Source organism: Sinohyriopsis cumingii, chromosome 2, assembly GCF_028554795.1.
Source record: "Sinohyriopsis cumingii isolate HCF-2022 chromosome 2, ASM2855479v2, whole genome shotgun sequence".
Lineage (NCBI taxonomy): Eukaryota > Metazoa > Mollusca > Bivalvia > Unionida > Unionidae > Sinohyriopsis > Sinohyriopsis cumingii.
The window spans coordinates 110,618,776-110,633,017 of record NC_142962.1 but is presented as its reverse complement, the minus strand read 5'-3'; the positions used below and the strand labels follow the sequence as shown (position 1 = coordinate 110,633,017).

Genomic DNA, 14,242 nt, shown 5'->3' with positions numbered 1-14,242 from the left:
TCGTAAATAATGGAATATTTGATGTAAATATTAAGTTATCGGAAAAGCCAGGATAGAATGATCCATTTCCATAAATATTCTGTGTGTACTCTGTTTCCTTTATAAATTGCATTTAGTCGGTGATACAATCATACGTTTTTGGTTACGGCTGTCCTTCATACTCAGGAGCTACTTCAGGCCATCCTAGCACGGATCTCATCAATGACTGATATATATCAACAGCGTAATCCAGTGAATATATATATCAACTTTGCCTTATGCTGAAATGCATCATTGATCTGTTCCATTGGGTAACACCGAGTGGATATTCCAACAACTTGCCAGTCAGGTGTTTCCCCGGTGCAATCGGCGCTGGGTTCATTTTTATTTGCAAATACCAGTGAATTATTTGACTACAGCCAGTGTATTGATTTTGGATCTAATATTGGGCAAACCGTAGCATACTTGCAACTGCGCCAGAGCTATTTCTTTTGCTGGAATCGCGGTTGGCAAATTAATGCTGAACTCAGGGTTAGTGAAGTTTACTGATATCGTCGTGGTTTTCGGGGGGGGGGGGGCTGTATCTGCGACTATCTGCTGAAGTGGTTCTATCATTATTTAGGCAGTGCTTTTAAATATGGTAGTTTTCTAAATCAATTACCTCGTTGTAGATCCTACGTATTGCGTCAAATTCAGAATCTGATATAGTTTTATCGTTAAGGCTTGATGATATCAGCGACGACAATTTAGTATACGCTGTCATTGCCGTTTTTAATTGTACAACATAATCTTGCAATTTTGTGCTCGTGCACGTGGATATCTTTTTCGCGATAATATTAGAAACCCTTTCGATGGTCGCCGATGATGAAACACATATGTTCACTGCTACTGATGTTGTCACTGGTGTTATTATCGGACAACTTATCGGTTGAATGACTCCAGGGATATGTAGTGTAACGCTGAACACAGAAAACCTTACACACCAGTGACTTCCGCTCTATGTTTGATAGTGTCATTTTGCTGTTACTATGTTGAGAATCCCGATGACACTCTGCATTTTACGTTGATGGTCTGTTTGTGAGGAGTTTTAATCAGATTAATTTTGTTAACGATATCAGGAATTCCACTTATGACATCTTCTAGTTTTTTCTTCATTGTATCAATGCTTGTCTACATTTCAGAGGGTTTCACGTCAGCGGTCAACGGAGTGCCACATCAATTGTCTGCGATTTTATTGAGTTTTTGAAATACATTACGGATGTTCATGAACATATTTAAGTGAACATCACACTCGGCCCGCAGCGTGGATAATTTACCATCTATGGTATTGTACTTAACGTCTACATGTTTTTTTTTTTTTGTTTTTGTGGCATCTTCCTCATATGTTGGATATCTTAACATGATTATTTTATTGACGTTCATGCTCAGTTCACCTGTCATTGTCTCGCCGGTATTCTTCAAATGATTCACAACACTTCTTGCAATTTCATTTCTGATATTTGCGATTGATATATTTTGAGTCTCGGATTCTACCGCCGTTAATACATGCTAGAATGTTACCTGTGGTAGCACCGATAACTCTACGAACTATATAATTCCGTTTGATATTACCCGTTCTTAAAATGCCGTATTTATCCTGAAAAACAACAACTTCGTCACAGTCAACTCCAGAGAGATGGAGTTATCGAGATTAATAATATCAGTTTCGGTGTTGCTTGGTTGTTGTGGTAATTGATCGCGCATAAAAAAAAAAAAACCTTTTTTAGTTGCTTAGCAGCATCAAGTAAATCGAAATTTGACATCAGTAGGACCGCTAGCGGTCGAATCAACGAAGTGTTCCTGGAGGTCGCAAACATGTCCCGCAGCTTTTTGTAATGGAATTTCAGCAGCTGTTCCGCGAGAAGTGGAAATATACCGCCTGTCTTACCAGTATCTTTGATGGTTCCGGAAGTTCACGTCGTATTCCAGTTTTGGATTGTTAGGCTTTATTAAGGTGTTTAAGCTGACGTTCTGTCAACGACAACATGTTTTCACCGCTTGTGATCCGACTGTGCTTTAGCGTTATTGTGGTTCCGGAATTGTCATTGATGCGGATTGCAGTTTTTTAATCCGACCAGGAGTCAGACTGACACTAACGTAATGGCATGATGCCATTTTTAACATGTTCGTATTTTTAAATAATATGTTTGGAAAACATTACATATTTTCTATTAGTGCATCAATGAATCTCATTCGACCACCAACACATTCAAGCAACATTGCCTTGCCGTTAAGCATGACCGCAATTGCTCTGTAATTAACACCACCGGGATTCACATTAGCTCTAAAGTGTATATCAATGATAGATTGCCTAAATAAATCTAAATGTTCCAATATAAAGTAATGGAGCGGATACAGCGTTGTAAAATCCATTTGTGAGATTTGTAAACCAGTATCTACATTTTGATCACGTCCCATATACGACAACATTCGATGATACGAGCATGCAACACTATTGTTTTCAAAACTTAAAACTATATCCTCAGATGGTACTTGATGTCCATTTATTCGTAAAGAGACTTCCTTGACTCCAACGTTGTCAAATATCATGTGACTGTGCTCCTGACTATTTAAACGATTAACATTTTGCAGCGCAACAAATACGTGTCTTGGTGCAGAAACGCCCTGTTCAATCGCTATTTGCCATGTACATACCCCAGTAACATTGCTCTGAATGTTATATGTGGACATTGTATGCCATGACAGCAACGACATACCACCTGTTTTCATAAAAAAGTAATCGCTGTTCTTCAGCAATCGATTCAGTCATTACTGGCATCCATAGTGAAAGTTTCAACATTACTACTTTACAAGCGGCAGCTGCGGCTTGTCGGCCAAATATTGTCATTATTGTTACCCTTTCTTACAAGCACATCTTTGTGTTTCGCTCAAAAGACGAATTTTCTGACATGTCTGCAAAATCCGAAAAATATATGACAGTGTAATCGAGTATGAAAATACTTTTACGGTCATCGTTCAGCATTAATTTCGTGTATTAAGTCCTGAATTGTAATTGTTGTTGTAGCTCTGTAATATATAAAACAAGGCGATTGGTTTAGCTATCGCTTTAGCCTGTCGTGGGTCAGCCGCAATATCTCGTGGTACTTGTACTCGACGAAATTTACTGGAATCGGGATGATCAGTGGTATCTTTGGTAAACAGCATCGACGGGCCAAATGATCTTATATAATCTTCGGAGTATCTTGCCAGCCCTATGTATGATATGGCAAAATCAACGTCCTTTTGAATTGTGTAGATGTTTGGTCCCATCAATCGTGTATGTGGCGGTATCAACAAACGCCATACTACCAATATTAAGAAAACCAACTATGACATCACCTCCATATGCTGTATTAAGAGGAACATCTGTCACAAGCTCATTTTCTACCTCAATAAATGCCTCGGATGGTACAACATATCTGCTTGTATTATGGCAATTCAATTCTTCAACGTGCGTTAGGTACACGGGCGTCGTAAGAATAAAATTGGTAATCGCGTACGTATTTACTTTTTTTGAACTGGTTCTTCCATATCGAATGCTGTGTCGGATATACGTTTGAACATCTTATTGTAATGACGTTTTCGAAATGGTTATCGCGTAAGCCTACCAAGGACATGAAGACCACTTCCTGAAGTAAAACTCGTGCTTATTTTTCCCCCCTTAGGCTCTCCTTGATTTACCAAGGCTGCTAGTGTTTGATTTTCGGCCTAATTTATCATTTTAATGACATCCACAGGCATAACTTCAGTGCTTGGTAATTTCACTGGTTGTGGTTTTCGTCGTATTAATCGTGCTATTCTGTATTTGATTGATGTGAACGCTTTTTCAGCAACGTTACCGATTGCACTAGGAGATTATTCACGAATAACGTTGATAGCTTTCATTGACCATTGTTTTGCGATTGGTGCTGCTTTGGAAGCCATCCCTGTACGTAGTCATGAATAACATTATCGAATCCACCTCCGTAATACGCTCTATATACGGGTAAACGTGAGTTTACTACCCTGACCATCACGACTACTCTGACCATCAGAGGTCTACGGTTCGAGTTGTTGTGTATGATCATCTTATATGGTATTTGTTCGTTTATCGAATTAGTAGTCGTCCGCGATTTTATCATGAGAGATCGATAAACATTAATAGTGATAATAGGCCCTTGAAATAATCGTCGACAAATATCATTAATTATTTCTGGAGAATTGATACCGGCTCGTTTCCCTCCCATGAGAACTTCTAGTCGTTGTAATTCATCGATACTAGTATTAGGGCATGGAGTAAGACGACATCCAATACCAATTACATTTGCAACGACATCGTGAAATTCTGCTTCTGGTTTTCCATATAGTCTATACAATTCTTCATCAGTTTCTTCTTCTTGTTGCAGAGGTGGAGGAAGTTGATAGGAAGACTCTTGCTGTGGCGTTTATGCCCTTGCTTTTCTTTTTGTCGTTTATGTCCTTCTTGTCGTTGATGTTTTTCTTGTTTTCATTTTTTTTGTTGTTGTTGCTGTCGTTGTTGTTTTTGTTTCTGGTACCATTCCTTTCTTTGCATTTCATCATATCGGTCTACTCCGGTTGAATGCACGTCTTGCTTGTCTACCTGATTAACATTTCTTTTTTTTTTTTGTATACACCCAATCGATCCATGTGTTTGGGTTTTAAAAATGTATCCTTCGAAGGATAACTTGCGGCAGCCAACGCACTAAACTCGATTATATCATCAGTTATCATTAGTTGATATTGTTTTATTCTTTCTATACCGCCTTCAGTAAATTTCTCCGTGAAAACAATTCCCTTCTCCATAAACAAATTACTTGAATTCAAAACTAAATACACAACCTTTCATTCATCAGTACACAATAACAATATTAACGTGCACACAGCACCGCCAAGCGGCCTTAGTAATTGCAAAAAGAATAAATGTCGTTTTGGCATACTTAAAATTGCAATGCAGACTCAAGTTGTGAATGAATGCGCAGGTATTTCGTTTTTATGTTGATCCAACTGAATCCTGCTTTTATGATATGATCTGGTTTGGGGTTTTTTAGTGCAGAAAGGAAGACGGATTTCAGCTGGAAATGTGCTCCAAATTCTAGTACAGAAGGATATGACATTCGGATTTGTAGAACTAATAGAGTAAACTTTGAAGAATTTCAAAATGCATATATGTACTTATATGTATTACCATTCTTCTTGTATTGCCGTCTAAAGACATGTTTATTTCCTAACACTTGCATTTTGCTGTTGGAAGGACCCTAGCTTTGACCTAGATGATACCTGCGTATTATGTATCTAGCCTAACATTGTATCAAAATAGATACACGGAGACAATTGCAAAGCAGCTTTTCTGTGATAGTCCATTTAGCCCGCAGACATAATACTTTTTTATTGTCTTGGCTTTTTGGCATTTTAGGCTTGCAGTTTCCTATCAAAACCTTCAGTTGCATCTTTAATCCAACCAGACACTTCGACAGATATGTAAAATGGTACGTCTCTTATTGATATGACTAACCTTTATCTTCAATATGCTTTCCTATGATATATTATTTTGTATTTCCCAAGAGAGCACGGGTAATAACCTGAACCATTCTCCTTATTAAAATATAAAAAATATTCTCCTTAATTACTGTTCCAATTATAAAAACGGTATTTTCAATTGATGGGCTGATCGTGTTGGATGTAGACATTTCGAATATCACGTTCATTCGATTGCTTGTTTGAAAATTTCTTTCTTGACTCAGTGTCCTCATCCGGTATACGTTCTAATGGACGAAGCATTTTGGTTTCTTCATTCACTAACATATATATTCAACCAAGGCCTAAACGTTTACTACATAAGTGTACAGACATTTTTTCCAAAGTAATTCCTAACACGCTATACTATTTTAGGCACACCTTTCGTACACGTGTGTTCAAAACCATATTGTTTAGTATCGTACATTATTATATGCTCATTTTGTTTCTCCGTTAGCTTTAAATTATCAGAATCGTGCACTATTTAACGATATTGTACACCTTCATATTGTACACACGCACATGACATATGTGCCCAATGTTGTATTAGGAACTACTTTGTAAATAAATCATGTACATTTGCATAGTAGACGCAATACGGTTAGGTTGATTCAGTTTGTTTCTCAAGGAACTAAAGCAGATGTTTCGTGGACTGCAACATACCAACTAGTTTGCTACATTCCACGTTACCGTTTTGAAACATTGTTTCAGATTTTGCTACAGACACCACATTCCATAAAATTGCTTGGTACCTACATATAGCATGCAAGCCATCAAGGCATAAACTGTCTCCTGTAGCTGGTAATAAGAATGCCAAATAAATATATTTACAGTTTTACATCCAGAATTTCCTCAAAAAATAATTTCTTAGTTCTGCAAATCCAAATTAGATGAGCCATGTCATAAGTTCTCACACTTGATTACACTTTTCAAAACTGTACTGTAATTTTGACTATATTCCAGGTGCAATTATATCTTCCTTACTGTATTAAAACTGAAATAAACATTGCATCCAATAGTGTCTTTTTGATAATTGCAATTGAAAGACTTCATAGTTTTCCCACATTATGATTTCAAAGAGTCAATGACAGAACAAACACACTTGCAGATGTAAGCACGCTTCTCCCGCGCCGCCGCTTCAATCCGATGTATTTAATATACATATTGCACAGATGAATCCAGTCCAAAATCACAAACTTTCGTCGATTCGAAATAAATACCAAAATATTTTCATTCCAGATCTAATGGAAAAGTTGTTGAATGCGCATTAATTCACAATATGACTGTAAATTTCAATTTTAACTAGACCCGCTATTTTCTTTCGAAAATTATGTCGAGGGCGCGACTAAGTTCAAATTTATCTAGGCGGATGTATGTGCGCATTAATAATGTTGTTATGTAATGATAAATATGCGCTTGTGTATTTAGTTTCGAATACGGCATACATTCATTTGCGTTGTTTCTTGTAATGTATTTTGTTTATATAATTAAGCCTTAGGTAGAATAAGAAAATGAGCATAATAAAAAAGTGTCTGCATCTGAATGGGAAAATATGAACTCGTTTTGTCGGATGGATATGTTGCACTTCCATGGTCGTGCATTATTCCATCCCAAAAAAACGTTCATATGTTCCCATACCAATGCAGTAACCTATAAATACTGGGCGATTCTGACAATGTAAATCGATTCTGACAATGTAATGTTAACTTAGACCAAGATGAGCATATAATACTATCAACAATGTTAAGTGTAACGCTGGGCATACTTACACATGTCTTGATGAAAACTGTATAAAGTATTCAGGCCACTACCTTAAATGACAAGGTATAATCAAGTCCAATTGTTACATTTTAACAATTACTACGTGTGGTGATTGCCTGAAGTCTGAAGTCTGAAGCACTACAAAGCACGTTTCGTGAGATGTAGTTTATACTGACCGTAAATCTAATTCAGTTAGGAAACCAAATGTCTTAGTAAGGTGAAACATAATTCTGCATATAACACCTTATCAAAATATATTTTTACTGATAAACGTTCTTGCAAGGACTGTTCGTTCTAACCTTATATTTTTAAAATTTCTAGCTGGATTCTAACTAATTGTAGTTAAATGTGCACACGTATAAATGAGTGTTCTATGTCTGTACTAGAGTTCCTTCGCCTTACCCCGCCAATTTGATGAACTCATAGTTCAAAGCGATTATTTCACAAGTTTAATATCAAAGCCCATTCATATGTTAGCCGTGTTTCGATAGGTTTTGCTTAATTGCACACCATGCTCATGAAGTTGCACGTACAAATGAAGATGAAGTTTGGCTGACTTGTAGATTATGATATTTGTTTGAGAAACGTATCTTAGGATAACCGTGTGCGTAAATGAAGTTTCATTGACATCATAAAGTATCTTGAATAGCTCTTTCATACTGACTTACCAGGGACGGATTGGGGGTGAGGGCTTTCCAGGAGTTCCAGATGTACCCGAGCAAGAACCGTTCGCACACATACATGTACAGTAACTTGTCACTTGAAATTCAAACTTCGTTTTATTCATGCGCATATTTATTGGGTACTATGCACACTGTTAGTTTATACACGTCTGAGTTGGTATTAAATCGAGGAAAGTCAAGGCGCTTTTCGAAATGTTGAATCCCACTCCCCAACAACACTTTACCTGATCTGCCCTGCTTAATTGCAATTTGATAAACATTTGATCTGATTCACGATACATGTTGAACGAAATACAGAAATTGATGCTTCCTTTGGAATTTTTTTAATGATATTACGATATCGTATCTGTCAATGAATCAATTCATCTTCCTTATCGTTTCTGATACATAGCAATATATGGAGAATATTTATATTGTTATCGAGACATACCTGCTATATTTAGCAATGTTCCAGTGTGTTCAGATACTCTTTTATGACATGATGATATAAGCAATACATGTTTCGGTAACGGTGTGGTATATATAATTTGTGTGAGTTAGGTTTTATAATGATTATGCTGATATTAGATACATTTTCAGTACGGCTTTGTCATTTCAGCACGACCTTGCACATGTTTGTTCATTCCTATGTACGGTGAACAGCACAGGAACAACGCAGATTTGTATTTTTCTGATGATTGATACTGACTTGATAACACCCGATTCACACTCAGTTCATTTCGTATAGTCGCCTGTTCAGATATGTTTTATTTCATTTTTGTTTTGATTTACTCTGCCATGTATCAACATTTTTGCAGATGAATCGTAGAGCAAAAACATTAAATGCATCTGCAACTAGTATTATTTAAGCCATATGTCAACTGGGCCTATGGTAGCCTAGTATATTCTAAGACTTCTGTCTGCGTGAGTTCGAATCTCGGTTTGGCATATGCTATCAGTAGTTTCACGTACCACTGTAGGTTTTCTTCCATGGGGTTAGCCTGGGTTATTATTCCACCAAACACTCTGGCAGACAATTATAGATTACTGTTTTACTATTCCACCAAATACTCTGGCAGACAAGTATAAAATATCATGCGCTTTGAACAACTGGTTTAGATCCACTTAACCAAAATAAACTGCAGGAAAACAATAATGAAAATAACATATACACACATGATCAGTATCGATTTTTTTTTCTTGCCATGATCCACCACCACTGATCAATTATGCAGATGTAAACATAGTGATAATGCAAATAAAATGTACAGAAGCGAAATACATTCATTGACGACACGTGTTCATATTGCATGAAGAACTTTTTATTAGGAGTATGTCTTTCTTGTTAACAGAATTAAAGAGGTTTACATTATATTGTTCTGTCTTTCCGACACTGACGATAGTGCTACAATGAGGAAGAAAAATAGAGACGCACACATGTGACACACACATACATACACACACACGCACACACACACACACACACACACACACACACACACACACACACACACACACACACACATCCACACACAGGTCTCCAAGACAGGTAGTTCGGTTAGAGAGGGGATAATCTTGTTTAAAGAAGGCATTTATGAAACAGACAGGGCAGTGGTACATATATGTAGATCTGTATATCCCACACAGCATACATTCAGATTGTGTTATAACAAATGTCAAACGCGTGCTTCATTGTTAAATTTTCAAATTTTCCTTTGAAAACATATATCATTAGACAGACAAGTACATTATGCTGATTCCGTTCTATTTTACTTCCTAGCATCTCTTATCACATATCAAATCAGTGATAGCATACTGCCAATGTGTCTCACTGTTTGTTTGTTTTCATCCTTTATGCCAGATGAAAATACTGATTGCCTCCAAGCCATGATTGTCTATCGTCGCTGGCGACAACGGTGACCTAGAGTCAGTGGTTGCAGCTCAATATCTCTCGAAATGGAGGTGAACAAGGATACAGTTATGTTCTAAATAGTAAATATTAATAAAAATAAACCATACAGATACTTTCAATTTTAGACAATGAAACGTTCATGAACTGCACTTGTCGCATCAGAGGTAAAGTTAATGCACATTCTAAATCAAATTGTTCGATGTGTTTGTATAATTGTATGTTTGTGTACGCTGATATCTACTCGTGAATACAAACATACTTGAGAGAGAGATAGAGAGGGAGTATATTTGGATGTAACATTATCGGATACGAACCCTTGAGGAATGATATGTAGCTAAGTTGGTAGATCGTCGATGATGCTTTTGTTTTTGTTTTGTAGCTATACATGACGGCAAGTAAAACTGGCGGAAGATGGACCTGCAAAGAACCGGTAAGAGCCACCGATCCATTGGATACTACTGGTAGCTTTCTCACCTAACAACATTAGCCCAGCCCGATACCCGAACCCACACTGACAAAGGCGACTGCTTCAGACCACTCAGTCATCCTAGGTCCTGTCGATCATTTAACACGTAATCTAAAGATCGCTGGTTTGATACAAGATAAGACCAAACATGATATGCGGCCTTCTTGTGTCTTGTAAACTATACATATCTTCCATTTTCTCTCCATTATATAAATATAAATGTTAGTTGTGTACAAATACACCAAGAAAGCACTTTAGATTTAACAACAAATATATGCATATGACTGATTGTAGGGTAATATGTATACAATTAGTAGATCAGAACAATATACTCGTATAGGGAAGGATAGTAGAAAATATGGTGTTGAAAATTGCTAGAGGTTATTATATCATACAATGTGAGAGAACATTTATATAAAAAGCCTAGATACATTTAATGATGAAATACACAGTAAGCATAATAGCAGGGCGGTATCTATAGTACGATTATGAGAAGTAATACATTACTTACTGCAAGAAATTACACTAATTGCTTTCGAATCAGTTTACGGTACATTTAGAAAAATTTACAAACTCAGTTTGCAACTATTCAACGACATATACGATATATTGTCCTTGGATTCAATTTAATTCAGTAGGTAAGGTAACTGTTTCAGTTTCAGCAGGTAGAATGGCAACAAATGGCATATATCTAAAATAATGCACACACAAGCCAGAATGCCTTTCAGCTTGCACAGTAGTGGAAAAACATAACAGCATTCTATCATGCCCAAGATTGTGAAAGATTCTGATGTTTTCATAAACCTTACCGATGAATTCAGCAACACTAAATATGTATATATATATATATATATATATATATATATATATATATATATATATATATATATATATATATATATATAGGCATGACATGAGTCGATAAAAATATACTGAATTACGTACAGAAAACTGCTAATGTATGACATCTGCAATCGCATTTTAAATTTAAAGCTGTTACAATCTTTGTAAGTTATAGTAGGAACAGATTGTATAATATTTCAGGTTACCTATGTGTAGATTCCCTTTCTGCTTTCTCTATTTAATCTTTATTATAGGCTACTCATTATGAAACTAATACAGCCTTAAATAACTATCACGTGTGTCCCATAGTAGTGTACAAATCGTTATCAACCTCTGTGCATATTTCCAAGTTCAATTGACTATCTTCTCCATGTACTAAATGTGTGGTGTTCAACTTTGGCGCTAATGTCGTCGTATGGTACGTTTCATCCAGAAACGGAAGATTATCACTAGACAAATCCGTCAGGTCGTATTGGTCATCAGTCATACATAGAAACGTGTGGTCATAAATACGTTGACCATCATTGTTGATGTCTTTGTCTTGTCTATGTTCTTTGTCAAATTCTATTTTGTCATAGTCTTCTTCCACAGAGTTTGAATGGCCAGGTTGTAGCATATCCACGTCTTGTTCACTGCAGACAGGGACAATATTATCATATGAACTCTGGACATGCTCTTTCTTACTGTGAGCTTTTCGCAATGGCTTTGCTGGAGGGTTAGTGCTTATATTTTGTACCAGTACCTCGTGCTCACTTGAAGAATTAATTGCACGTACTTCTGTATGTTGAGAGTTCTGTCGTCTCCTGGAATAAATGTATTAGAAATGTAAATAAATAAACATAACAACAGTGATAAATTTAGACACTCATATAGCAACTACAAGTAAACTTGTCACACACATGCTACAAGGCATCAGTGTCAGCTATACATTGTATGAACCTGCAAGACAAAGTAAGGTTGTGACCCTTCTGTAGTACAACCATCTATATGGCAGCGTATATTATAATTATCATCTATAGACAACAGTAAAATAAGACATTGTAATCCCGATCAAAAATCCAATTAATTCTTTCCTGTAAACTATATCTAAACACATCATTAAACAAATCTGCAGATTCAAATGAAATAAGAAAAAGGAAATAAGAATCAATCAGCTATCCCCTTCTACGTTCTTTATACAATCATAATGTTCAACAGCGCAATATGTTCATACTCCATTCTTATGTCAGAATACGTTTAATGTGGCAATGCTCACATCTCCACGTGGCATTATTATACCACATAACCCAACCATCCAACCCGATTTTTCTCCAAAATCATGCATATATGTATTTTCAAGATGAATCTTAAGGATCGTAAACACCTATGTATTGTTCCTATGCACTCTACATATATGAAGTAAAAGTAAATGACTATATAGATTTACGTTACACATACATTGCAGGGCAAGTAAAGCTGCTGTCCCTAAATATCGCATTTTTATACATAACAGTGGCAATGCTAGTTGCCACTTATGCAGATCAGTCCTTTGTATGACAATGTCAAGTGTAGTTGTCACCTGGAATGATAAAAGACACCTTTTTGCACAAACAAGTAAAGCAGTGACCCTTATATATGGCAACGACCTACTTGAAAGGGTCAACTATACATTGTCTGTTTAAAAAGCAAGGATCTATATAGCAAAGCCAAGTATGATCGTGCTATATGTAAAGACAGAATTCACCAACTCGTTACAGAAGATACTTATATAACAAGGTCGAAGGTCATTTCTATCCCTGGCTACCACCTATATAGCACGATCAACGATATATGCCAACCCTAGATATTTGACACTTGCATACCAAGGTCAAGGAAAGTTGTTATTTATCCATATATAAAAGACAACAATATAGCAAAGGTGAATATTTTTTTGTGGCTCAATATGTAACATGCATCTATATACCTCAAAAGACAGGCAAGGGAAGTGATTACTATTGCGACGAGTAATATAGCAGACACAGCAACCACCACGTATATAATAGTGCCAGCTATAAAAGGAACAAAATTATTGTTAGCAACTAGACTCCAAACATAATAATGATAATAATAAGACTAACACTAATAATAATAATAATAATAATAATAATAATAATACTAATAATAATAATAATAATTTTCCTACGGAACAATGACCGTAAACGGTTATTTTGGCATTGATAGTATGTTTCATATGATCAGTTTGATATTGTATTATGTTCGTCCTATATCGTTATTTGTCTTCGTTTCTAAAAGCTTCGCTTTTTTCGTTTTCTCTTATGCTTTCCTTCCAATAGTGCATACTATAAAACGAATGCATGGCTTATCTAATCTGACATAATTGCATTGTTTAATCCCCCATGTGCTTGTATATGTCGGAAAATAGATGATATGCTTGGGTTGCATTGACAATTGTCAGCCAAGATTACGTTTTGATGATTACCGTTCTATTGTCTAATCTAATTAATGATAAAGATCAATTGTGAGAATGCGTGTTATGAGGTGCAATGCGAACATTGACATCGTGATGCAATAAGCCATCAACATTGTTTGGTCAGAACATTCGATTTCATCAATATTTGAAGACGTCAAGATGCTAGCATACAAAGAGTATTTGTTTCATTTTGAAGGAAAATTAACTTTAGTTTTAAAACAAACAAGCACCAAATAAATACGAAATTCGGTCAATTTGAAATGAAGTTTACAAACATTGGACATTTTGAAACTGAATTTAATTTCATTGATAGCACAATATGCGGAATAAAAATCGGCTTCAAAATGTAAATGTGTTGAATACCGCTTTTATAAATGTTTTGAGTGATATTTTATCCTTCAAAGATTGCAAATGTTCATACTAATGTCTTCTATATTGCTTCATTTTCCTTGTGTCTTTGTTGATTCTAAACAAAGAAAAATTCAATTATAAACTATGATCCATTGACTCGAAATTCATAACAATTATTTGGAAACGTAAATAATTCAAAGTCTTTAGAGAATAACGACAAAGGTAGACATGATATATGCTCTCCTTACCGTAGATTGCTATTGCAA

At 35.9% G+C, this 14,242-nt stretch overlaps 1 protein-coding gene across 1 annotated transcript in view; it reads right to left on the bottom strand.

Moving 5' to 3' along the window:
* Window positions 1-9,261: 9,261 nt before the first annotated feature.
* LOC149805606 (uncharacterized) overlaps window positions 9,262-14,242 on the bottom strand; it is a 90,402-nt gene continuing 85,421 nt past the window's right edge. The window contains exons 7-8 of the mRNA XM_089950239.1: window positions 13,119-13,203; window positions 9,262-11,979 (exon numbers count right to left, since the gene is read on the bottom strand). Of these exons, the coding sequence (XP_089806365.1) occupies window positions 11,469-11,979; window positions 13,119-13,203 (596 nt within the window). The 3' untranslated portion in view covers window positions 9,262-11,468. The remainder of the gene's footprint in view (window positions 11,980-13,118; window positions 13,204-14,242) is intronic.